A 25,442-nucleotide genomic window follows, 5' to 3' on the forward strand; every position below is an offset into this window, starting at 1 on the left:
TATCCATTTGAAATTATATGCAGAAACTCTTTGTAGTGGCCTTTGGTATTATCATATATTCTGTGGGGACCTTTTTGGATGAGGGTGATGATCTGCAGTAACCTAAACTTTTAGCATCACCATGAGGCATCCAGGTCTTTTGAGAAACGTTTGAGCCTGCTGGCATTAACATGTCTTTTATGTGCTTTTCAATGGGATTATTGTCTTTCTTCTAGCTCCTTCGAGACTTCATAGAACGTAAAACCACTTCACTGGACCCCAATGACCAGGTGGCAATGGGCAGGTAAGTAGCAAGTTGTCTGTAACATCGGTAGCTTTACCCCAGCACTGCATTCCAGTCCAGAATTACTTGTGGGTTTCTGTTCCCGTTCATTGTAGAGGGTCACATTTGGAATGATTGCAGAAAGCATCATCTGGGCGTAAGAAACTGCATAACAAATAATGAAACCAGTATGACATGAGTCAGGAGAGTCATCTTCTGTAGCAGATTCCTGAGTTACGGATCACAGTGACTCCAAGTTTACCAGACTTTGAGCTGTGCCCTGGTTTCTCTGCAATCCCCTGAAGATAATTCCAGTTGTAAAAGGCTTGTTCCAGACATTGGATATTTCTCTCAGTGGTTCATGCAGTACAAATGGGATCCATAGAGGGGTGTCTTAACCATCCCTGGTTAGGTGGAACTAGACAAAGCGGCTGCCTGCTGCTGAAATTGGGCCTGTTCTTGTTACAAGCTCTCACTTGTCATTGTTTTAGAGGAGCAAACCTTCTGTCATGAGTTCATTTAAGGCAATTCCTGTGTATGCTCTTTCCCTGCTGTAGGAAAAGATACTATCCAGTTAAAACAATATCAGGGAATGTTCCCTGGATGCAGAAGTAAATACAATTCCAGGCAGGGAAACTCTTGTTTCTGTTAAATTCTCTAGTTAGAAAAGAATGTTCAAAATACCTCTTAATGAACAGGGTACATTTAAATAGCCGTGGGCTTTTAATTTAGAGTAGTAGAAAAGCAGAGGAAGGCTGCAGTAGGGCTCTCCACTGCAAAAGTGCTATGGGGTATATGTATGAGGAGGGGAAGAAAATGCATTAGGAAATTTTGTGATGGTGAACTAACTTTTATCCTTGTAAAATATTACCCAAATTTTAGTGCAATGTGTCAAATTTATTTTGTGTGTCTGGAATATTATGGAAAGCTCTTCACTATAATTTAACATGATATAGACAAAATTACATTTAAGTGGTGATTACATTGTACATTTATCTGACTTTACAATAAAATAGATTACAGTAATTAAGATTATATTAAGATTGCAGTAATTGGATTTTGCTAGATTTTTTCCCCTGATGTTGAGTTTTCATTGTATAAATCAGGTAAAATGATGCTCGTTCCTGTGAAGAAATATTTATAACTGGTAGAAGTTTGTCCCTGCTGAAAACTTCTTTAGTTTAATGAAGTTCTGTCTGAGAGGTTGGGCTTTCCCTTCTCAATACAGGCAGGGATCAGACAGCACTTTCTGAGTGTTATTGTCTCTTTTTGGCACGTTGTGTAAATGCCCTGTCTGTGGAGTGAAGCAGCTTCACAAGCATTTGGAGTTTCACACCTGAGGTTCTGATCTCTTTCACTTGTGTAAATGCAATAGGCAGCTGGGCTGGGAAGGGTCTCAGACCCTATGGTAGCTAATGCTCATTTTCCTCGTGGCTCTTTAGTTGTGTGTCCTTTTGCATTCCCCAGGCAGTGGCTGGCCATCCAGAAGTTACGAAGTAAAATAAAGAAGAAAGTGGACAGAAAAGCCAGTAAAGGGAGGAGAATCAGGTGGGTGCCAGCTTTTGCAAGCAAACAGTTCTGATTTTGCCAAATAAAGTCGTGACTACACTGGGTTGGCTCTGGGGTGCACTGGGAGGCTTATTTGTGCCTTTTAGGGCAAGATGTCTTGCTCTGGCATATCCACTGGGGCATCTTAATGTTCTTTGAGCCTAGAATAAGGGCTTGGTTGGATGCAGCTTGTGAGCATTGCCTAGATTAGTCTTGGGAAGAGTGTTCACTGGTCTCAGAAAATACTGGATAGAGGAGTTCAAATGTCCCCAAGTGATGTGGGGCCATAATTCCCAGTGAAAGCCAATAAACACCTTTTGTGCAATATGTATTTAGCTGATTGAAATGCGGGTAGCAGCTCTAGGGGAAGATGTATAGAAAAGCCTCAGTAAGGTAGATGTCTATTTTCCACTGACTGTCAGCTGGAATTTGGTGACTAATTTCTCTTTAATGTCTAAGTCACATCACAGCTTTCTTTAGCTTTAGCTTATTTCCCATCCTGACTCCTGGATCACTCAGTTGGGTTGAACTCTCCCCTTATGTTTCCAGTGGAAGACTCCTCCATGTGATAGGGTGGGAAGGGAAGCAGCCTGGAGAGGATAGGTTGGGCTTTTTCCCCCATCTTTGCAGAGCAGAGTTTGTCATGACTGCATGATTTGTGGTGGAAGAGGTGTCTGTGGCAGGGAGGCAGCAGCAAAGCTGCACCGCTTCCTGCAAAACCCGCAACATTAACCATCCTTTTGTGAGTAAACTATAAATCCTGAGTTTAGATGGCATCTGATAGAAAGTCAGTGGAGTCAGTCTGGGTCAGGCCTGGCATAGCAATTTTTAAGATAGATGTCATAAGATAATTTATTGAAAGAGGGAAGAGCTACTTTGTTGGCCTGAAAAGCCTATAATTATTGACTATCAATATTCCTTTCTGTCAGCATCACACATAATTGGATATATTCATGATTCAGTCAAAACGACTGACAACATCACACAACTGAGTCAGACTCGTAAACCTCCAGGAATAATGGGGAAGTCTCATTGTGTGCAATCTGTGTGCTTCAGCATTCCTGAGAGATAGCTCTCTGGCCAAGTCAATTGCCTCTTAGATCTTAGGGGCCTTTTTTTTTGTTTGCTTCTTTAAATAAAAGTTGTACTGACACTGCAGGGAAAATATCAATAACAGTAAAAAGTTCCATTGTCTGTGTTTCGGATTGACATGCAGTTAAGCTCCAGCATCTCTTCAGTATAGTCCACTAGAGCCTAAAGTTTCTTTCACTGAGAGACTCCGTGTCACCCCGAGCAGATCACTTACCCTCATCACTAAAACTGGAGCAGCAGTGCTTAGGTTTGATTTCATGAAGGGCTTGGAGATCCTGGAGAGCAAAGTACTAATACTAAGTTTCCTCTGTCTCCATAATTCTTCCTTTTTGTTTCTTCCTTCATAATTCTTCCTTTCTGTTTGGCAAATAAAGCAGTCCTTTAGCAAACCTTCAATATTAGAGTGTGTTTGGATGAGATGTGCTAATTTATTAGGGTCTGAGGATCTTCAAATGCTTTGAAAAGCAGCTGATCTTCCACTTGCCCTCCATGGACAGGGAAACTGCTGTACTAAGAGGGGAGGTGAGCTCATCTAAAAACTCCAGTTGAGCTTAGGAAACCTAGTGCCTGGAACTCTGCAGTGCCTTGCTAGGACTTACCTTTTCTTGCAGTAGACATGGAGGAGTGATGTGTGCACCCTATTTTTCATGTCAGTGATTCCTGGTCCTGTGCTGCTGCAATGTGGGATGTCTTCCTTTGAATGAAATGAAATAGTTTAGATCTGCTCGACTGGGGTTTGTAAAGTGCTCATTTAAAGAAACGTGCCATTAATGAGTTCTGGGCAAACTCATGTCAGAGAATTCATCTTAGCTGCCAGGTCCCTCTGCCACTGTCCCTGTATAAGTGTTGATCTCTAGGAATCCATCATACAATAATGTCTGATAAGTGAATTGTTTGATAGTCCAGCCTGTTGACCTGGGGTTTGTTTCAGAACTAGCCCTGCACAGCTATGTCTGTCCCCTGACTCCATCACCACAGGTAGACCAGGGCAGTTCCTTCCATTAACAGTGACAAAGACTTGATTGTGCGAAGAAGGCCTTGTGTAAGGGTGAGTGTATGCTCTGCCTGAGGAGCTAGTCTGAAATAGTCTTGTGAGCTAAAAATCCCCTCGAGGGAATGTTCCTGCATAAGCAAACAGAAGGGAGTGCAGATGTGGCAGAGTGGAAAGGTGATTCTGGGCAAATGCTCGTGAATCCTTTTGCTGCTGTTTGTCAAGCTCTAAAAATAGCAGCAGCTTGGATAAAACATTTCAGACCTGGGTGGGCAGCATTGTAGTGTACACCAAAAGCCACTGGTTTGGAATCCCCTGCCCATACACACTGGGGCTTAAAGCCACCTTTTCATTCTGAGTTTTTCAGTCCTCTGTTAAATATTATGCCAAGTCCTTGAATATAAGTCGTGAAATCCACTGCAGGTTCCTTTCCTAGCCCAATGTTGAGAGCAGGAAGGGGAGCCAGTATCTGAAGGTGTAATACAGCTTGCAGAAATGGTTTGGTGGATCAGGAGTGGAGACAGATGCAGCACTATCACATCTCTTCTTTGCACAGGTCTTTCTCCTTCGTTTTTTTTTACATGCTCCATTTATAAGTTATTCAGGGTAAGACTTTCCAGCTATGGCTATGGCTTGCAGAGGGGGCTGTTGATACCCTTTAGGGCCCTAGATACAACAGAGCAAGGAAGAAAGTGATAGCAGATGGATGCTCAAAAAGATCTGATGCTCTGATGCCTCTGCTGCCTGCAGTGGGCTCTTTGGGCACAAACTCCAGAAGGTGATTAAGATGCCAGCTGAAGGGAAGGCTGAAAAGGAGTTCTTGTTTCTTTGTCTCTGGAGTTTTCAGGGTTGTCTGTTTGGGAGCTTGATTAGGTACTTGCACACAATTAATGGATGCTGTCTGTCCTCTTGCTGGCTGTGATAAAAAAGGATTTGTTTGCCATTCAGTTCATTGTATCATCTGATTGTTCTTGTGTCCATGTTATAAGACAGGAAGAGGAGGAAAAGGAGGGGGAAGTGCCAGTTACAACTGCTGATTCATTAGATACCAGCCACCAGGAAAGCCAGTGCTTTGCATCTCAGGGGCTGGTATGTTTCTATTCAATCAGCAACATTTCCTTTTCATTAATAGTTACTAATGTGCTGTCTGCTTATTTCCTGCACTATTCAGGTATCATGTCCATAGCAAGCTGGTGAGCTTCATGGCACCTATTGACCACTGTACAATGAATGATGATGCCAGGTGAGTAATAGATTAATTATGTTTCTCAAATGGCTTCATGACAGTGTGATATTGACCTGTTCTTCAGTCTGTCGCCCCCTCCATTTCTTCTTATCAGTTAACCATTTGTCACTGGCCTCATAGCCTGGGTGTCTTGGTCACATCTGCCCAGGCATTCTGGCTGAGCTTTCACTCTGTAATTACTGTGGCACCAAACAAGAACTTTCCATAAATCTCAGTAGCTACATTTTGATTCCTGGTTTAAAACTCCTCTGATTTTGAAATCTCATTTTGGGAATTATTTTGGAAATAGATAACTAGGTTATATGATCTCTACAGGTATAACCAAAACTTACAGAGAACTTGTTTTCTAACAGAAACTGCAACTGGTTTAGATGTGTTTAGTATGCATTTCCTTAGAGCAGTTAATGACTGGAATAATTCAGTCAAGAAACACTCAAGACCTAAATGTTGCTCGTGCTTGTGTCTATTTAAAGAGCAAGGAATTTTATTGGCAGAATATACTGTTTTAATGTGCCCATTAGTAAAGCAGATACCAAGTCTTGTGCATGGTTAGTAGGTAGCTTTTCTGCATCTACACCTGTTTTTCTTTGGAATGACATTTTTAAACTAAAGCTGGAAATGCCGAGCGTTTTGTGGGGAAGAGGTGGGATAATTTTTCCAGTGAATGGATGTAGAATGCTAGAGAAACATCTTTCCCCTGGGTTGCAGAACATGTTTGTGCTTTGTGAGAGAGAGAGATGTCATCTGTCTGTTTGTGAAATGACAACCACATACCTGCTGGTTTTAGGCTGTTGCCTTTTGGGGTATTGCACAGGCTTCTGGATGAGAGCTCTCTAGTAAGCTGGCACTAAGATGTTTTATGGTCATAATATTACCTGTGCTGTTTCATCATGAATCTTTCTCATAGTTCTTTACTCTTTACTTATTTTTTTCAAGTGAGATAACTGCTCTGATTCCTGAATAGTATCTAAATCCTCTTGCCATGAAAATAAATGTGGTGCATGTATGGGGTGAAAGCTGTGCCTCCAGCCATTGAAAGTGGTCAGTTTTTCCACTCTCTTACCTGAATTATAGGAAAAGAGGGTCAGAAGTTGCTTGAGCACTGTGAGATTGAACGCACTGTGTACATATATATCGCACTGTCCCACAGATTAAGCAGGTAGCTCTGTCCCCAGAATAAAGGCACACTTAGGTTGTAATGGGGTGTACATGGGGGGGGGGGGAGGGGATGAAGGTGAAAAAAACCCAGTGAGACTGATCCTAATAATGTAGTAGTTACACCATGTTTGCTGTCCCCAGAGGTGACATTGCCTCCTCCTTCACAGTCCACTGCAATTCACTTGTGTTCCAAAAGTTGCATAGAAAATGCATTCTGTAAGCCAGAATTCTCCAGCAAACGTGAAGCGCATCGAAGCAGCTGGGACGGTGGAGTTGTTGTGCACAACAGCCTCCTTGGGCCTCAGCTACACTTCATCTGCCTGCCATCTTCATAACCCTTATCTTAACTCCTCTCAGGAGGCACCTTGAGTCCACCACGAACCGCACGAAGCCTGCCTGACCCTCAGAAGCTATTACAGCTAATAGGATGCCATCTACGTTCTGCTGTGTCGACACAGTTATCATTGTGGTAGGGACAGAGTGGTTGACATTTGGTTTACTGAAAATGTCTCCTGGGGGTTCTCTCCACGTCGAGCGGGTTATTACAGCGCTTGCATGCTTTGCAGAGTCTTTGGTGGCAGCAGCTGCTGCTGCTTATTGTCTGACTGCAGGAACTTAGTTCTTACATTAAGTTTATTAGTCACTTTGGAGGCCCGCCATACTTCCTCTTAATGGCATTTCAGTCACTCATCTCCTGATGCTGGTTTATCCGGCTACAGCAAGACTGTCAGTTGATGTGTTCTCACACCAGTGAGTGTGCCTGAGGGTCACATCCTGTGGGCAGCTGTGTCCCCTTCTGCCAAGATCAGGTTTTCTGGCAAACCCTGGACCCGGAAGAGGCAATGCTGGAATCAAGTGGGCAGGTTCTGTTTCTAGTTCTGCCAGTGGCTTCGTGGGTGACCTTGAGCAGGTTGCTCTGTTTCAGGGGCTCTGATTCCTCTTCTGTGCAGCAGAGCTCTGCTGTTGAGAAGTGCCTGTCAGAAACAGTGGTTTAGTAATAGTAGTATTTAATTTTTTAACCTGTGTAGGAAAGCTTTAGTTTTAGATACACAAGTAGAAGCTTAAGCTTCCCTCACTGTGTGTCCAAATGCCTGCTGCTTACCTCTAACACAAAGAATATGCCTTACCTTTGCTATTGCAAGCATTACAGACTTCCTTACACAGTGTCTCTGCAGCTTCCTCCCTACATGATGTGCTTTAGTATGTTTAGTACTAATGTTGAGCTTAAATTTCTCTCTGCTGTAATTTAGGTCTGTTAGGAGCAGATTCTTGCCTCCTTTCTGCAGCAGCACTTCCACATTTGGGCATTCTTACTCTGCACAGGGAAGACCTGAGTGTTACTTAGCTTTAGCTTCTTTCCTTTCCTCCCTGCTTTATATCGTTTGTGTTTGCATCCAGACATAAAACATACTCAAAATCCTGTAGTGTCTGAAGTGAAGCCTCTGTAGGTGTTTGGTTCAACTCTCCCAAAATGAAGACACTTGCAGGCTATCAGTCATTTTTTAAATCACAGCCACTCTCTAGGGGTCACTTCACATCTCTGTTTAAAATGCCTCTGCACTTGCCGTGGGCCATAATACCTCTGTAGCAGCACATAGCATCTGGACAAGGCAAGAAAAATTCAACATCTGCTTTAAAGTGCAAGTGAATTAAAAAGAAAGGACCAGGCCTGTATGCATGAGAGGGAAGCATTAATGAGAACAGCTTCCTCTGTGAGAGAAAAAGGTAATTTTATTGTTTGCAAGTATGAATTACTAGATTGAAAATGCAGGTATACACTTCACAGGATGTGATCATGGTCTGAGCCATTTCCTTTTTCTGGTCAGGCACACTAAAGGCACAACCCCAAAATGCATGCACGTCTGAACAATGGGGTTCTCTTTTGGGGTGTGAGAAGTTTTAATGTGTCAGTGAGCTACATATAGAAGAGGGCTGTAGAAACAGCTGGCAGAACATTCCCCTTGGATGAAGGGAGATTCTTGGGAAGTGCCAGTAAATGCCAATGCAGATGTGGGTGGGCAGAAGCTGTGGGGCTAGCACAGAGTGATGTAATTCTGGTTCTTTCTTGGCTCTGTCAAGTCCTCACACCTCCTGATGAATGCATAAGCCCTCTATCACTGGGGCAAAAGCAGAAGGGAGTTGTCTGTGACTGTTGTCTTGCTTTGCTTACTGCATATGGGTTACCCAGGATCTGGCACATCAAGTTTATCACTTCCCACTGCTGCTGGCTGGAGAAACAAAGAGCAAATACGTGTGAGGAGAAGCAGCCTGAGTACTGCGTGGAGAAGAGGATGAACAGTCACTCCAGAATTGTTTTACAGCCTGAATTTGAGAAAGGAAATGTCCACGTATAATAACTGCCTTTGTCAACATCACTGCCATGTTCTTTCTTATTCTTGCTGCTGGTTGGAATAATAGCATTTGTGCAGGCAATTAATCTTCCACTTGCCAGTTTTTCATGCACCCTACACATGGGCATGGCTGTTTAACCTCGTGCTCACATATATTATGTTGTAATGTGTGGGACACTGGTGGCCTCGAGCCCTCCTCTGTTTTAACCCCTCTTTGGTAGTATTTTAAAACATGCACTGGGAAGTGATTTTTATGGTTATATCAGGGTATATGTTTATAGACTTAAATACAGTTATTGTGCTCTTGGGCCAAGGTTTTTGTAGTTGGGCCAAGGTCATCACTACATAAATAGACCTGCCCTAACACAAGGAATCTGGAGGCAAAGGCTCGAGTGTAAGTGCACTGTCATGATTGTCCAGAGGAGAGGGCTGGTGTCTTGGGCAGCAATTACCTGGGATTAGAAGAGGGTTGACCTCTCTTTGGTGGGTGATTTCACCTGAGTTTGAGGGTGGCTTCCCTTGAAATCCTTTTTTCCCATCTTCACGACCTATGGTACTTCACTGATCCCATTGCTCCAGGGTCTGGTGTAATCATTAACACAATCATCCTTCAGTATCACCATGTGCAGCAGAGTTGGGAAGATTCCAGCCTTTTCTGGTTTACACTTTGGGAAATGAAGCATAGATCAATCATAGCCCATATCTCCAAAGGTATTGGGGTCCAGAAATCCATGAGTCAAGAGCCTCAGTGACTTGCCAAAGGTGACACAGCAGGCCTGGGTTAGAGCTGTAATTAAACCAGATCTTGTGAGCCTTCAGCTGGTCCAGCTTTGAACAGCCTCATGTTTTCAGGGGATCAGGTATCTGTGCATTCACAGCTCCTGTGCTGGGTAGACGTATTTCTCTGTGGGCAAGCTGAGGGTAGAGATTCCCACTGAATGCCCACACAGAGCATCTTTCAGCACACACAGAGCTGCTCTATCTGCAGGAGTGCACCCTGTGAACAGCCTGGTTGTGGCAAGGTCAGGTGAAGTCTCTGTTCCGGGGATGAGCTGTGTGTGGGTTTTGGTTTTGTTCTGCCTCTCTGTCAGCTTTGATACATAGATCCTCAGATCTCTGCACTGTACCTGTGTGTGAAACAGAGACTAAACACAGACACTTTAAAAAGTATATCAAATTACTGCTAAGTCAGGTGAGCTTTGTTATTTCACCTCTGGAGGACAGTAACTTGCAGGAGAGACACCCTTTAAGGACACAGATGTTTGGTCCAAACACCTTTATCTCCCATGAGGACTCAGGTTATTCTGACAGGTAAAACAAGATTGTGCAAATATGCAACAGTGATCTAATCAGCTGGAACAACAGCAATATTTTAACTGGCGCTACCTTTTAACAGCATCATTAAGGGCTCTCATTACTCTTTTATTAGAGGCTCACTCTATTTCTTATCAGATTACAGAATGAACATAACTCATGGCACTGATTTGATCTCTTGTTAAAGAGGATTACAGCTTTGCATTAACTTGGATTGACACGGTTTATAATTTGCTGTTGATACACATGCTGGCGGTGTCACATGTTTGACCCCCTCCCCACAGCACAGCCGAGGAAAAGGACACCCATACATCATCATTAAAGATGGCACCAGTGCAGGAATGGGAGGGAAAAGGAGGCTTTTCTGCAGTAAAGTCAGGCAGGACAAAAGAGACATGTTCTCAAGTGCACGCTGGAATTCAGGACAGGATTTATAACTGGGTGAAGGAGGGGGAGAATATATCAAGCTTTTAGAGAGGCTGCTTTTTGCCTCAGCAAATGGGTCTTCATTATGAAGGAGGACTTTGCATCTCTTATGAGCCAAATTAGGGGGAAGAAGTTGGCTGTAATGGGACTGTGTCAGACCATACATTTCTACCACAACATGAAGCCCTTCCAGAAGCTGGGGAAATCTCCCATTCTCTTTCCAGACCTCTCCACACTGTGATTGTCACCAGTTTGTGAACTGGTCCCTGCCCTCAGGCAGCATTGATCATATACCACAAGCTGATGGTGTAGCTTGGCCAGATAGCCTGTGTGCCTGTGGTGGCCCTTACCTTATTGTCCCTGGTTTGTGGGAACCCCAGGCAACTGGGGCTTCAAGACAGGGCTGTGTGCCAGTGTTGTGTCTGACTTCTTCCAGCTCCAATGCGCTGCCCATGCCTTGTCTCTCCACACCTCCTGTAGTAGGTTTTGTGTTTCAGGAATCACTGCTTGAAATCCCATAGCCAAGTGCAAGGACTTAAGCCCCTGAATCCACAGGGGCCATCCCATTGGCCTCAGGTCATGCTTGATAGAAGAGCATCCAGCCCACTCTTGTTCTTGCACGAGCAGACCAGTGCCTGATGGGAAGCTGAGTTAAGAAACAGATTATCCAGCTGCCAGCAAGGTTTGGATTAGAGCATTTCCCTTGGATTCAGGCAGGATGTTGTGTATTTTCCCCATCAGCATTCTCACTCTTGGACTTAGTGCAGTTGCTTTGTCACAGTGTCTCTTTCTGCAAGCAGAGGGGGGTACGTAGTAGGAAATCCTGGTATTAAGAGATTAGTTTACTTATATGACATAAGAGTTTAATATTAAAAAAAAAGGAAAGGTTGGTGAGATACCAGCCTTGAACTTAGCTCACTTTGTACTTTGGGTATTAAAGCACCATGAGACTAGATTAATGGAGGAATTTGGGCTCTGGGATTGTCAATCCAGTACATTCACCACGACAGAAGTCCCTAAAAGGAAGCCAAGCTCTTATTTCTGGAACAACTAAACCAGCAGCTTCTGTCACCGTGTTGGTGGAGAAGAATTATTCTAAGTTTCTGTAGACGCAGCCTGGATGATGGGTTACCCTGCTTTGTATTGGCTTTGTTTTGGGAAACAAAGGGAGTAGTGCTAACATGGAGGGCCGTTTCTGAGTGTGCAGTGCTCTGAGGTTTGAGGAGAAGCTGCTGTTCCTGGCATGAGGCTGTGGGTATGAGTGTGAGCTTCCTGCCTGGGTGCTGTGGCCTCTGGAAGAGCACCCTGGAATGGCAGGGACCCCCTTGGGGGATGTATGGGGTCTCCTGGGGAGGTGATGTGTAGCCTGCTGCACAGCCTGAGTTCACTCAGGGACTTAGTGCATGGCATGATGGAGCCTTAGACCTGAGCTCCACTGGGAACCAAGAAAAACCCACTGCTGTCCTATGAAACTCAGCCTGCTTGGCTTGACTGTAGGTCCTGAGGCACCATGGCCATGGTATCATTCTGTCCTTTGTGTATCATTGTTTGGTGGATTTTACCCTCCTAACCTTTGACTTTGCCTTAGAAGTCAGCTCATGTAGATGCAGTTAAGGATCCCATATCGCTTTTAACCACAGTTGTTAGAAAGGCTGGTATTTGAACAAGGAACTGTTGTATGTTTTGAGGCTGCAGTAGTGAAGTGGGATACGTGACCCTGGCTAGTGCCAGTGGGCTGAAATCATCATGTCCCAACATTTGATGTTTGACATCCCATGTAAGACGACAGGCGCCTCTGTTATGGAAATTTCCTTTTTAAAGGGAAAAAAAATAACCTGTTAAGAGCTGCAAGATGATTTGTCATCCTCCCTTTGTGAGACAATTTGTCTTCTCCTGCATCAAATCTGTTATAAAACAGGCAAGCTGTGAAAGAGGGAAATCATCCTAGGAATATGGGATGTTAAGGTACACAAAGAATGGTCCCCCCCGTGCGCCTGTGTGCATGTCTGCGCAGGACACTTCACGTGCAGCATTACAGTGGCTGCTCTGCTCAAATACCCATCTAAAAACAAAGAGTGGGAAGGCAACATTTTATGGATTTCATGGGGAAATGAAAGCTGCTGGAAGGCATGCCAGGGGAGCAGGCTGCAGCCTTCTGCACGTCCCTGTGTTTTGCTGCTTCTGCAGCCACTTGTCCACACCTTTTACACTTTGTGCTGTAAAAGCTCAGATGAAAATGTGAATACCGAATGCTGTTAGGATCAAAATCAGGATGAGAGAGGTCCCAAGCTCAGGGCTGGTCAGTAAGCAGATGGCTGTGTGCTGATGTAAGGGAGAAGTTTGTGGAATTGGTGACAGAGATGGCAGGTCTGCACCTTGGGTCTGGTTAAGTTTGGGGTGCGGTACCTTGAGCAGCATCTCCATCCTCTCCTCCCTGCCCCGTCCCCAGATGCAGCTTCACAAAGTGTGCTGAGTCCCTTTGTTTAGGGCAGGAACCAGCTTTCTGAAGTACTTATAAATCTTGTGCCTGCTCTCAAGAGACAAACCAGAGGTCGCATGTCACCTGTCATAATTTAAAGCCGTGAGGCTAAAAGCATTTGCAGAGACTTGGAGGACCCGATCCCGACCTGCCTGAGCGAGGGGGAATTGCAGCAGACCTGTCTGGATCTCCTTCAAGCACCCGGCACGGTGATGGGAGCCGTCTGGCTGGGTAATTTATAGCTGGAGTTGCACGCTCCGGGTTTGGGCCATGCTGGGAAGCGAGTGAGAGAGTGCCATCTCGTGGGCCTGCATCCCGGCCAGCACCGTGTCACCGCACAGCCACCGGACACGGATATGGATACCATGGCCAGGCACTGTGCACAACGCTCGGCTCTGCCAGTCAGGCCCCTTTGCTCTCAAAGACAAGAGTTTTAATTCTCCTTCAGTGATTGCTGCTGCTTGTTTTGCTCTGCATCATCGACCGTACCATGGGTTTGTTGCTGGGGAAATAGAGGAGCAGGGAATGCATGTTGGAAGGTGTGTGGATACGGAGCCAGATCCACACCCCAGTCATGCTGATGTAGGGCAATGTTTTTTGTCTAGAATTGAAAAATAAGGAGCTTCAGCTTGTTTCATCTTCCTGGGTACCTGCTCTGCTTGCTGGGCTCTTGATCATCTGAATTTCATACCACTGGCTAAAAGATTTCTTAGGATACAGACAGAAAGTTTTCCATGGAAGTGATCCACAGCCAGCTTCAGTTTTCATCCGGGGTGTGTGTTTTCATCCTCCCTTTCTTCTTGGGGGTTCATGTTCTATCTTTCTATATCTTGTGAATTAAAAACTCATTGTTCCCAGTGGAGGGTGTCGGGGAATGGAGTAGGTATAATTCAGTATTGCTTGTGGCATATTCTAAATTATCCTCTTAATTTTGGGCCTGGAAGAAGTAAAAGGTACATGGGGAAAGGTACAGAAATCTGCTGGAGGGCATTTTTAGTGAACCAGCACAGCAGTGACTCAGGCAGTGATGTTGTATTAATAACACTTGGGAAAAAAACACCAGAAATGGAATTTTCCTCCTTAATATTGTTCTACTCATTTACAGAACTATATTTAAACCCAAGAAGTAGCCTGGCTATAATTACATGGACTAGCCCAGCATCAGCTGTTCTTCCCTTCCGTGTGCACTTACGTGTTTGTTTTCCCTGTTGTATTTTTGGTGGAATAGTGTGGCTGCAGATGGGCAAAGGAACTGCTAACAGTTTTAATGATGTGTGTTTTGATGATTCATGGATTGATCAAATGTGCTGTTGCTATTAATATTCACCTAGGGCCCTCTGGCCCTTGGTGTGTGCGTTTCCTTGCTGTCTATTGCAAGGATTTTGCCTAAATAATGTGTGTAGCAGCAACAGCTGGGATTGGGGGCTGGTGAGGTCCATTGGTCAGTTGTACACCCCTGATACTGTCTGAAGCAACTGCTCCTTTCATTTGAGTTTTTAAAGACATGTTGTCGACATGAAATCCATCAGGTTGAATGGTGAGGAGCTGGTTGGCATCCCTGCAGTGCCGTGGAGTGGTGCTGAGCTGGGCCTTGGCTCCTCTTGCCTGCACAGGCAGATCCTTTGTCTGCAGAACGCACATCAGGGGCTCTCCACAGCCCAAAGCGTTGCTGTGACCGTGCCAAGGGCTGTGCAAGTGTTAGAGCTGTGAATGGGAAGGCAGTTGAGCTGCTGGCTTGAGGTTTGCATGGGGAATGCCCTCCCTGGGGTCCACAGCATGGCTGGGATGCAGGGACATCCCTTCTGTGCTCTTCCCACACAAGTGAGGTGGAAATAGCACCAAAACCAGGACTTTTTTTACAGTGCAAGGAGCAGAATAAAGCAGCTCCCTCACACACACCTTTTGTCTCAGGCTGCTGGTGCATTGAGAAAGGGCTGTGCAAAGTTTCTAGGTGCTGAGTGCCTGTGGAGTGAGCCCTGGAGCTGGGAAAAGAGTGAGTACTTGGGCACATGGCTCCCGGAGCAACCAGCCCGTATGCTGTCCTCAGCCCTTGGAGCCAGCTCTGAAGAAATGCATAAATAATGAAGGCAAGGTAGTTACACACACATGTTTTATGGCAAATGGCTGTGTGGTTCCTGATCATTTTTTCCAGAAACAGGTTTTATGATAATATAGTAAAAATATTAAATTAGAAAATGCCTCACTAAGGGTGATAAAACCTTACTACAGTGGAAATAGGTAATTATCCCCTCTGCAGCCTAAATGACAGTTTAAAAGAAATAAAAATGTTAGTGCTCATTACTTGCTTTTGTAGGTTGCAATAAAGGGTAAGTTAAATTTTAATTCAAGGAAGACCCCTGTATCGACCTGCTTCTTCCACACTCTCTACCTGAGGTGTAAGTACTGTTAATTACTCACATAGGTTACTCCTCAGCACACTGCTAAGACCAGCACCTCTTTGTGCTGAAGTCCCCTTTCCTTTACCCAGAGGTAGCAGGCTTGCAGCAGGGTGGGTTGCTTCAGCTCAAGTCTGGTGTTTAATATATGTGGGTGGAGGAGAGGAATTTTGTATGTTTTAACCAAAATCCAGGTTCATTATGCATAGCCTTAAGGGGGCTGAAAGTATTAAAATCCACACTTACCCTGGTGAATTGAAACAGAGACAAGGTTAAACCTGGAGGATTGATGAGTTTTGCTCTCTGCATGGTTAAATCCTGCTGAGGGGAGATGCTGTGAAAGGAAGGTAGCCCAGATGATAAGAGAGGGGAAAAAAGATTGTGGGTTGGGGTATTTCCATTAGGGTGAAATATTAGTTCTATTTCAGGGGTTCCCTCATTCCCCTCCTTCTCCTGCCGCTCTTTGACAGTGCCCATGCAGTGTTATTATCCAAACAGCTCCACTTGGATTTTGACTTAAACAGAGGTTACCAGCATTGTGCCCAGGAGGCTGGGGCTGTGGGGTGCTGTGAGCTGCAGGGCTCCCTGCCTGTGGCTGTGGGTGCAGCCCCTCTTTGCACCCATGAAACCCAGGGTGTGAATGTCAGATTCAGTCGGTGCTGGCAGCGTTTCTCTGCTGGTGAAGATAAATTCTTGCTTGAATTCATCTCCCTGGGCCCTGCTTGAGAAATGTCTGTTTATGTAAAATCTGTAGGGTTGGAGCAAATGCTGCAGTGATCCCTGAACTCTTGTACCCATCAGGAGGCTATCAGGAATCCAAAACCAGAGACAAACCAGAGGGGACTGGTTCTCCACCAGTGGGAAAGGCCAGGGTGAGCTGCAAAGAAACATTGCTTTTGGCTTTTGCTGGCTTACCAGGAAAACACCAAAACTCTTGTTTCTTTGGTTGGTTTCTCTGGGGTTCCTCAGAACGTGCCCATTGTATTTTGACTTCCTTGAATGCCTAAGAGAAGGGTGTATGTAGAGGAATTGCAGGCAGGAGCCTCTCTGTGCAGTGGAGGTGATGTTTGGGAGAAATTCCCCTTGGAATGCTGCAGAATGCCTTTGAGGTGTACTTGGCAAGCAGTGAGACGGTTTGAAGCTTGTTATCTGTGACTGAGGCTTGTGGGCAAAACAAAAGTGGTTTCTGTTGCTCACTGGCACCAAGGTGCGGGGAAGGAGAAGCCTGCATCCTGTGGGAGAGGATCCTCCCAAGGAACAGTACTTAGCAGAGGGAGGGGAGCAGGAATAGAATTGGGATGTTTCCTTGGAAGTGCTCGAGCTGCTCAGCCTCTTCTGATGGGGTTTGTCAGCTTTGGACACCTGAGTGTGAAATGATCTCCTATCAAAGCACCACTTTGAGCATTCCCTCTCTGCTCCCGGCACGTGAACCCCGCTGCTGCCCGGGAATGCCATCGATTGCAGCGCCAGTGGAAGCGGTTGTTGCTGTAATGATGGGGTCTGAGCCAAGCTGGCAAAGCCAGGCTGAGGGCTGTGATTGTCAGAGGACAAAATAGCAGCATTCTGCATTTCCTTTCTGATCACTGACACTGCCTTAAAGTCACATTGTCCCCATTGCCGCGTGCCACCTGACTTCTCAGTTAAAACAGCAAAAGTGAGTTGCATTTATCAGATAATAGTCAGAGAAGATGGAAAATGGTGCAGGTTTGGGTAAGGCGTTCCTCTCCCTCCTCTTTTTTCCTTTCAGGAAAATACAGCTTTTTGTGCATCAGCTCTGTTTTCTAGAGGTGTTTTGATTTGGTATTTGTGTTAAACTTGCCATAACCCCTGTGCACGCTCCCAGTGTAACACAGAAGCTCCAGCTGGGGTTTCACACTCTGTACACACAAAACACAGCATCAACCATTTTGTCATGTAAGGAGATGGGCACGTCCCTCACCACAGCCTCATTTGTTGATGGTAAAGCAGTGATTTGTTAATTAGCTGCTAAATGAGAATTAATAGGAGAGATGTGGCCCTGTGAATGAGAATGGTGGCTTGTCTCTGGTCCATGTGCATCCGTCCATCCTCCTGCATTGCCGGAGCTGATACTTGGTTCCTTGTCTTCCTGGGATTAATGGTTGGCGTTTTCCTGCCATCAAACCTCAGAAGTTCCCTCTTTCTTGAGGCTGACAGGTAACTTTCTGCAGTGGAAGTGTCTGCAGATAGTTTTCAAACCAGTTGCCATCTCTTATTGATCCCTGAAGGAGCAAAGCATCAAAGCAGCCCCTAGCAAGGGTGGTCCCTGTTGTAGCCTCCATTAAGGCAGCAGCTGAAATCACAGTGTCTGTGTCAGGTCTGGACTTCATCCTTTGAAGCCATGTTTTATGCAGTCTTGAGCAGTAGAGAAGTCTTTTCTCTGCCTGTCCTGACAGTTTTCCAGGATCAGCTTTCCCAAGTGCTGGCCCTGACAGACCAGTGAGACACTGGCCCACAGCGATGCATTATTTGATTACTGCTCTAAAAACCTGGTGATGATCAGTGTGTTCTGAAGGAAAAGCCCCATCCTCTGTGTAACCATCACTCCACTCGTGTGCCTGGCACACCAGGCTGTTGCTTTAGTAAATAAGGCTCTCCCAATGCTTTTCCCTTGATTTCCAGATATCTCTGATTTATAAACATGCTCTGTCCTTTCCCCATCTCTTATCTCAGGCTGCTTTGGTTCTAAAAGTTAAGGGTAAATACAACACCAGCCCACTTTGTTCTTGTAAAAGGGAAGCTTGCTCCTGTTACCAGAATTGCTGCCTAGGTGCTATTAATTGGAATCTTGTTGCTGGCTCATTGTCATTGTTTCTCAAGTACCGTCAAGTCCAGGAATATGTATGAAAACTGAATTACAGTCCCACGTAATGTGTGATTGAACCCTCCTCATGGCTCTGTGGGCTCATACATCCTATTAAAATACTCAGTCTTGGTTTCTTACTTGAAGAGCCTGTCTGTAAAGGGCAAACTTAGAGAACTCCTCATTCTCTGGAGATATGGTACCCAGCCACACTGAACTATTTACATACTGGTGTTGTGCATGTGATTGGCCTCAGGCAAGTTCTCCTCTTTGCCTGTATTTGGTAATGAAGATTGTTGAATGCATTTTTAATTATTCAAGGCCTTGTCATTTTAAGGGGATGGGTTTGCAGCCTCCTGCTTCCATTCTGACCTTGGATAGTAGCTTGACCCCCTCTTTCTCCTTCCTCTTTTCCCCAGGACAGAGCTTTATCGTTCGCTCTTTGGGAAGATCTCCAATCCCCAAGAACCGGAGCAGAATTAGCAGGGATTGACCACAGCAGCAGGTTCCTCTCCCTGCACTGGACACTGCCCCATCTCCTGACATCTCCTTGGTCTGGGCTGCTGCTCATCTGACCCAGAGCAAGGTCTCTCCAGCTGCTGGTTTGTTGCTGTAAAACCCACTGAAGGAGCATCCGATGCAGTTTCTGCTGAATCACACGGAAAGGAGAGCAGGGAGGTTCAGCTTGGCTGAACGCCCTCTCTCTGCCATGGAAATGAACTCTGCTTCTTCCCAGAGACAATCCAGTTGTAACTGTTCTCTTTGAAATTCCCGACCTTGATCCTGCAAGCTGGGCACAGCATTCTGCCAGGGGACACACACACGATGCAGAGCAGAGGGACCACCAGCCCCTCCCCCCCCCCCTGCAATCAGGTCACCCACGTTTGTAGTAAATCCTTAGAGATTTTCATGTGGGAGATGGGGGGATTGCTGGAGCGTGCTGTTCTGGTCGCTGGCTGCATATCTGGAATGTGTGACTTTAGTTTTCAGCGAGTCAAGAGGATTTAAATGTCATTTACATAATTAACATGGCCTTATAACAGAGAAAAGGTGCTCTCGCTTGCAGGCAGCCAGAGCTCCCTGTTCACACTGTTTCTCAGTGAGCTCTCACTGCACACAGGGACGTTTGCTGACTGGTGATGAGCAGGGCACTGGGGTACCTCTGGGGCTGTTTACTGGTGAAGTCCAGCACTGATCCTATGCACTGAATCGTTTCTGCTGATCGTGACTCAGCCATCCTGCCTTCACCATCATCATCACCACCGCTGGGGGATGCCAGTGCGGGTGTAAAACTGGCCAGAGGAGAGGACTCATGTGAGGTCTTATGGGGTGTTCATCTCCAAAGGGCAGAAGCTGGGAATGAAATCCCTGCAAGGGGAATCTGTCAGCCTGCTGTGATCAGTCTGCAGTGGAGGTTATCTTGTGTAAATAATCGCTGCATACATGTGTGTGTACAAGGGGCATTGCTTGTGACCATGTGAACTGAGCTTTGTTTTGTGAGTTTTGAGCAATCCAATTAAACTGTGTTGTAACCTGGTGATCCAAGTGTGGTCAGGGCAGGAAAGGGCCCAGCCCCACCAGCACGGTGTCACTTCACCTGCATTGCTTTGCACATCCCTGTGAGCTGCGGGCTCTGAGGACACCCAGCACACACCATGGGAATGTAAAGGCTTGCAGTTGTATTGATGTGTTTGTTCACTGTTTCTGAACTCCAGGGAAGGTCGGTTGGATCTTTCCCTGCCCACTGGGCTACGAGATCTCACTTTAGTTGTTCTTTGTTCTTAAGTAAACATGCATTCTAAGTATGTAGCAGATTGGATCATAAGGAAGGAAGCCCAGGCCATGACCTCTGCTTCAGGTGAGACCCAGTGCACAGGAGATGATCCCACTTTCTGTCTCCTTGTGGGAATTGCTCCTTTTCCCTCTGTTCCTGTCTCTGCTGGAAAAGGGCTGTGCTACAAGCACAGGTTTATCCTTTCCCCTCAGAAGGCTTTTGCAGTCCCCAGAGCTGTCTGCAGACCTGATACTAATTAATCATTTTTGCACCTCATCATTACAGATTGAAGTCTTGGAGTCACCTGCTTCCAGTAAATGGCTTCCTAACACCTCCAGTGATGTATGGGGAGAAAAGAGCCCTCCACAGCAAGAGAGACCCAGCTCAGCTGCAGAGACTTGCCCGGAACAAGTTGCTGTGTGAAATCACAGAGGGTTTGGATGCTGTTTAACAGCAGAACAGGTACACCTGTGTATGGGGATGGGTCTGTCCAGGTTCCACCACCCTGCACAAAGCAGATCCTGCAGCTCCATATGAGGGGCTGCTCACAGAACTATTCCTTTGGGAAAGGGGTTTCTTTTGTGACTTGCTATTTTAAAGCAGGGCATAAAAAGTGTGGTCATGCTGCTAAACCCAGCTCCTCCAGCTGCTGCTCCCAGGAGCAATGCTGCCTTTCTGCCTGGTCTTTAGGGAGCTGCTGGCTCCAAAAGCCATCAGAGCTTTTCTCTGTTCCTCCCCGGTGCTGGTCCTCACCCCTCTGGATCGATGCAGGGAGCGGCAGCAGCATGGGGCAGGCTCCAGCCCTGTGCAGAATGGAGCATTTTTCTTGGCTTTAGAAAATAAGTAAGTGCCAAGGTGAGTATTGACTTTGTGTGGAAAACATGCGGATCATGGATGAATAAATCTTCGTGCTCGCTCGCAGTGGAGCAGGAGCTGCAGCTCGCAGGGAAGTGCATTGATTTCTCCTGTTCTCCCCCCTGCAGCTCTCTGGTCAGGATTTGCCAGGCGGAAACACACTGAATGTCACCGTTGGCTCCTCTCTGCTCCCTTTCTGTTGCTGATGACCTTGTGCACAGCAGAGAGCCCAGCAGCACTGCTCGTCCCTCTGGGAAGGTGCCAGAGTCACAGGTAAAGCAACATGCCCAGAGCTGTGGGGAGAAGGGCCTGGAGGCTCCATGGCTGCAGGGAATGGCTGATCTTTAAGCCACTGGTACTGGGATACGATGAGTAATCCCATGTTCATTAGTGAGCCAGTTGGTTTAGTTCAGGCTGATGCCTGTCATTGGCCTCCTCTTGGTGTAACCATCATCCATGGCACATCCTGGTGATGGTTCTGTCCTCTCTGTCTACCCCCCACCTCCCATCAGTTCCAGCTCCCCAGCAGACACTGGTGTCCCCACCCCTTGAACTATACCTGCACTGGTTTCTCAGCAGCAGCAAAGCTATATGGTCTTCCACCATCATTAAAATCTCATGGTTTAATAACCACCACTCCAGATGGCATCAAGGGGAGTAAATTAGCTGCTTCCAGAGTTGGTGGTGGTGGAATGGGTTCACGCTGCTTGCATTGTCAGCGCAGGCGTTAAGGGTGTTTAACAGAGAACACCATGGCCCTGCCCTACTCTTGGTTTGCTCTGCTGGCAGCTTGTTGGGGTGCTGCCAGTGCTGTGCCACCCCTTTCTGTTTGACTCCTGTGTCCTTTACACTCCTAACACCAGGGCATTCCATTTTTTACCCTTTTTTCCTATTTGCAAGTGGGAGCTGGCTGCAGTGTTAAAGGGTAATGTGAACGCTTTACATCTGATAACTTCTCATTCACATTGTTTGAGGAGATAAGAGTCAAAGCCCTACTAAGCATGCTTTTGAATTCACTTATCAGTGCTTAACCAGCCTTTTCTCCCGCTGTCCCCTGTCACCACCTGGGTAGGGGCTACATGGGGAGAACCTGGACTGGCAGTGCCTGCTCACGAGTCCTGTTTCATCTGCTGATGGTGCTGTTAAGAGCAGGGCTTTATTCCTGCTGTCGGAGCAATCCCTCGCCTGGATTGGAGTGTGCTGCAGGAGGAGGTGCATCCTGTGTAATCCCTGAGCAGCAACGCATCAGAGGCTGCGGAGGTGACGTGCCCGTGCCCAGCAGTGGGATGACACAGCTCTGCCCCCCAGGGAGGCACAGGTAACCAGGATGATTCCCACCCAGTTTTCCTAATGCTGCCAGTTAACAGCAAGGGAGATGCCTCACACACCACCCTCCACCCCGTAAACTGTTAATTCATGATACAGCTGCTAATTAGTACCTACACGAACGGGCATTACACCTTTGCCAGACATTGCACAGCAGCTACGCAGTGGATCAGGGAATGATGCTTGCGATGGGAGGGACAGAGGGGCTGTGTTAATCCTTCCCCCCCTGCTTCCAACAGCAAAGAATTTCAACTTTGAGACAAACAACTTCATTTACAAGTGTGTCTCTAATTAGCTGCAGAATTAGTAAAGCCGAGTTTTCCCCCCATAGATCGGCCGGAGCCCCGGGGGAGGCTGGGGAATAGAGAGAATCGCATTTCCAATTATTTTGTTGAATTGCTAATTTAGTTATTGTGCCGGCTGTAATTGTGATGGGTATTGGGTGTGCAATTCAATTTGGTTTAAATATTTGTGGGAAGGCTGATCAGTAATGGAGCTGACCTATTTCATGGCCCACATTGAGAGAAGAGACTAAAACAAAACACAGCACCAGAGCCACAGTTTGCCTCCGTTTGTATTTTTGATGTCTCTCATCCCTCTTAAGACTGTTGCTGCAACAAAAGGTTTGCATTAAAAGATGATGGCACTTTGATCTTGGGCTTTGGAGAGCTCACAGCTTTGGTGCTGCTTTTCAGGGGGGTTTAATACGTAGATATTTTAGGCTGAGGAGTTTTCAATGTGTTTCTGGAGTTTGGGGGCTGGCCCCTCGTGTGTGTGTGTCCCCCAGTTTTAATTGTCAAGATTCTGGGTTGAAAAACAACTGCTGGAGTTGTGTTGGGAAATGTGCTCCCATTTAATGTCACAGGAATGCCTTTAAGGTGGGCAGCTGCCAATTGGTGTTTGTGTCATCACCCTCCATGCTGGTGCTTCCTTTCCAGGGGCTCCTGTTGGCCAGGTCCAAGGCCACCATCCCACCCCCTTAGGGACAAGCACTGGGTGTTTCCTCAGTTTCAGTCACAGTAATGGTAAAGATGACAATAAATCCATGGAGGAGGAACAGGACTTGCTAACTGCGCTGGGCTGGGGGCTGTGGGCTGGGAGAGAGCTGGGACCGGGGGGACAGACGGACACTGCAGGCAGCAGAACTGTCATTCATTCTTTTATTAAAAGAAGTTGAGGTAAGTGAAAGACTTCAGCACCAGCAGAACCGCGCGGCCCGAGGGCAGCTCCCCCCCCGCTGGGACGGCACCGGTGCCACTGCCAGGGAATGGTGCTGGAGCCCGACCTCAGACCAGCACTGATGGTAGCCAGTGGCTGGTTTTACCCCTGGATGAAGTGGAGCCTCACTCAGTGCCTGTATCTTGGGATGCCCCCCGAGCAGTCGACATTGCTGCCGGTCCTGTGTGTCCTGCTGCAGCCCAGGAACAGCAGCTCTGGGGCTTGTTTAGGGGGGAAAAAAGGTCTTTTAAATCAGATTGGGGTTCTTAGCTATTAAAACAAAGCAAGTCCTTCAGCTGACAGGGCTTCCTTGGCTGCTGGTCCCTTGGGAGGAGCGTGGGTACCCAGGATTTGGGATGAGCTCCAGCCCTGGCTGCGCTGCACTTCAGAAGGAAACGGTACAGGTGTGAGGCACTGGCACCATCACTAGTTAATTCTCCAATTAAAACATCCCTTCCTATTTATCTGTATTAAAAGAGGAATTGTAAATCTGAACTACCTTTAAGACCATCATTGGTGTAATCTCTCCAGTGCTGGTTAGACCAGATCCATTACAGTGTCTGTGTACTAGGGATTGACTGTGCTTCCAACCAGAATTCCACCTTTTCTGAGCTTTTACCAATGTCAGAAGGCCCACGACAATACACAAGTGTAGCAATAAGCTTGGGCTTGGGTCAGCCTGTGGGGATAGGTGCTTACCTGCCACACACATTCCTGCCCTGCTCCAAGAGTGATCATTGGAATTACCAGAAATCATTTCTCTTACATTCCCATCTTCCCATGTGCAGGCAGTGATGGAGAAAAAACTCTGCTCAGATGCAGTGGACCAAGGTTTCCTTGTGCGTTTCTAACCCCACTGCTGACCGTGGCTCTGGCCTTTCCCCTCCCCTGTGTTCTGCTGTTTCCCACTCCTACAAAAGGGATTAGCACTTACACAGCGTGTATGCAGCACAGGGATGCTCATGTCTGTAAACCCCTCTGAGTAAGCAGGGCAGGAAGAGCAGAGGTGTTGAGCAGCTGCGTTTTGGTCTCCTCTCTTACCTCCTCCCAGAAGGGCTTTCACACAGTTTGCTGGCCTGCTCTAAAGGAAATGGGCACAAGGCAAAGCAAGCAGGGAATTGCCCTCCAGAATCCTGCCCTCACACCATGGTGGTCCCAGAGCCATCCCCACAGCCTGCCAGGGCACAGGGACAGGCCTGGAACACGGTAACAGGACAGACATCCCCCTCAGGACACAGGCAGAGCCCAGCCTCGGCGATGGGCTCCCAGGGTCACATTGGCACTTGTCAGCGGGGAGGTGCCGCTGCAGGGTGAGGAGAGCCGGGGGGGGGGGTGTCAGTGTGACACCCCCTGCTCTGTGGTGCGCAGGCCTCACGGTGCTGCAGCACCCTTCATTGCCTGGCTGTGGTGCTGAACAGCATCGGTCCAGTCACGCTTTGTTAAATAAATAAGGTACAGTTAAGACAGCAGGGCCTCGGTTCCGCAGGCGCTTGTGTTTCTACATCACCTCCCTCGGGTCTCTGGCCGAGGAACACACTTCCTCCGGTCACTCTGATTGGAAACAATACAAATGTCCCTGTGGCAGCGCTCCCTGAGCTCCCGCTCGCGGTACAGTGGGCGCAGTCAAGCAGACAAAGGGCAATTCTGAGCTGCTGCTTTTTTCCTCCGCTGTACCGGGCAGGGGCAGTGTGGGAAATCGATGCTCTTACGTTGACGAAGGGGAGTCCATTGTGGAAAGGATCCGCACGATCTCGGCTCGCTGCGTGGGTGATATATGCTGGGTCATGTGCACTATGGAATCCATGGCAACCTCTGGATTGGCCTGGACCAGGCTGGAAAGAGGCAAAGAGTTAAGTGAGGGCAGCCCTGGGCACTTGCACCCGAGAGAGCTGGGAGCACCCACACCCCCCCCTGCCATCGCAGAGCCCCATCTGCAGAGAAGCTGCTGGAAATGATGGTGAGGGATGCCCTGAGTCACCAGACATGGGGCCCTGGACCCACCGGAGCATCCCAGCAGGGTCTGGAGCTCTCCCCTGAGCTCTTGGAGCTGCTTTAAAGGGGGATCTCCAGTTTAAGAAATAAAAATGACCAAAACCAGATCTGTTTGAATTCAGCCTCGTTTGTCTTGTGAGGGTCAAACTGGCTCCCATGGAGAGAAACTCCTGCAAGGAGAGCAGCTGATGCT

General features: G+C 47.0%; 2 protein-coding genes across 10 annotated transcripts in view; one reads left to right on the forward strand and one right to left on the reverse strand.

Annotated features, from left to right (window-relative positions):
• The window catches only part of AATF (apoptosis antagonizing transcription factor), a 52,250-nt gene extending 28,498 nt beyond the window's left edge, over positions 1 to 23,752 (forward strand). The window contains exons 9-15 of one of the 3 annotated variants that reach the window (XM_034068794.1): positions 216 to 283; positions 1,730 to 1,810; positions 5,065 to 5,136; positions 18,504 to 20,713; positions 20,842 to 20,986; positions 21,786 to 22,031; positions 22,978 to 23,752. In XM_034068794.1, coding sequence (XP_033924685.1) covers positions 216 to 283; positions 1,730 to 1,810; positions 5,065 to 5,136; positions 18,504 to 18,567 — 285 coding nt within the window. In that variant the 3' untranslated portion in view covers positions 18,568 to 20,713; positions 20,842 to 20,986; positions 21,786 to 22,031; positions 22,978 to 23,752. Of the gene's footprint in view, positions 1 to 215; positions 284 to 1,729; positions 1,811 to 5,064; positions 5,137 to 18,503; positions 20,714 to 20,841; positions 20,987 to 21,785 lie in introns of all 3 variants that reach the window. The other 2 variants (XM_034068793.1, XM_034068792.1) reach the window with 2 other exon arrangements.
• Positions 23,183 to 25,442, reverse strand: part of ACACA (acetyl-CoA carboxylase alpha) — a 114,746-nt gene continuing 112,486 nt past the window's right edge. For all 7 annotated transcript variants that reach the window (XM_034068787.1, XM_034068790.1, XM_034068788.1 and 4 more), the window contains one exon: positions 23,183 to 25,089. In XM_034068787.1, the coding sequence (XP_033924678.1) occupies positions 24,963 to 25,089 (127 nt within the window). In that variant the 3' untranslated portion in view covers positions 23,183 to 24,962. The remainder of the gene's footprint in view (positions 25,090 to 25,442) is intronic.

This window comes from Melopsittacus undulatus, chromosome 13 (genome assembly GCF_012275295.1).
Source record: "Melopsittacus undulatus isolate bMelUnd1 chromosome 13, bMelUnd1.mat.Z, whole genome shotgun sequence".
NCBI classification, from domain to species: Eukaryota; Metazoa; Chordata; class Aves; order Psittaciformes; family Psittaculidae; genus Melopsittacus; species Melopsittacus undulatus.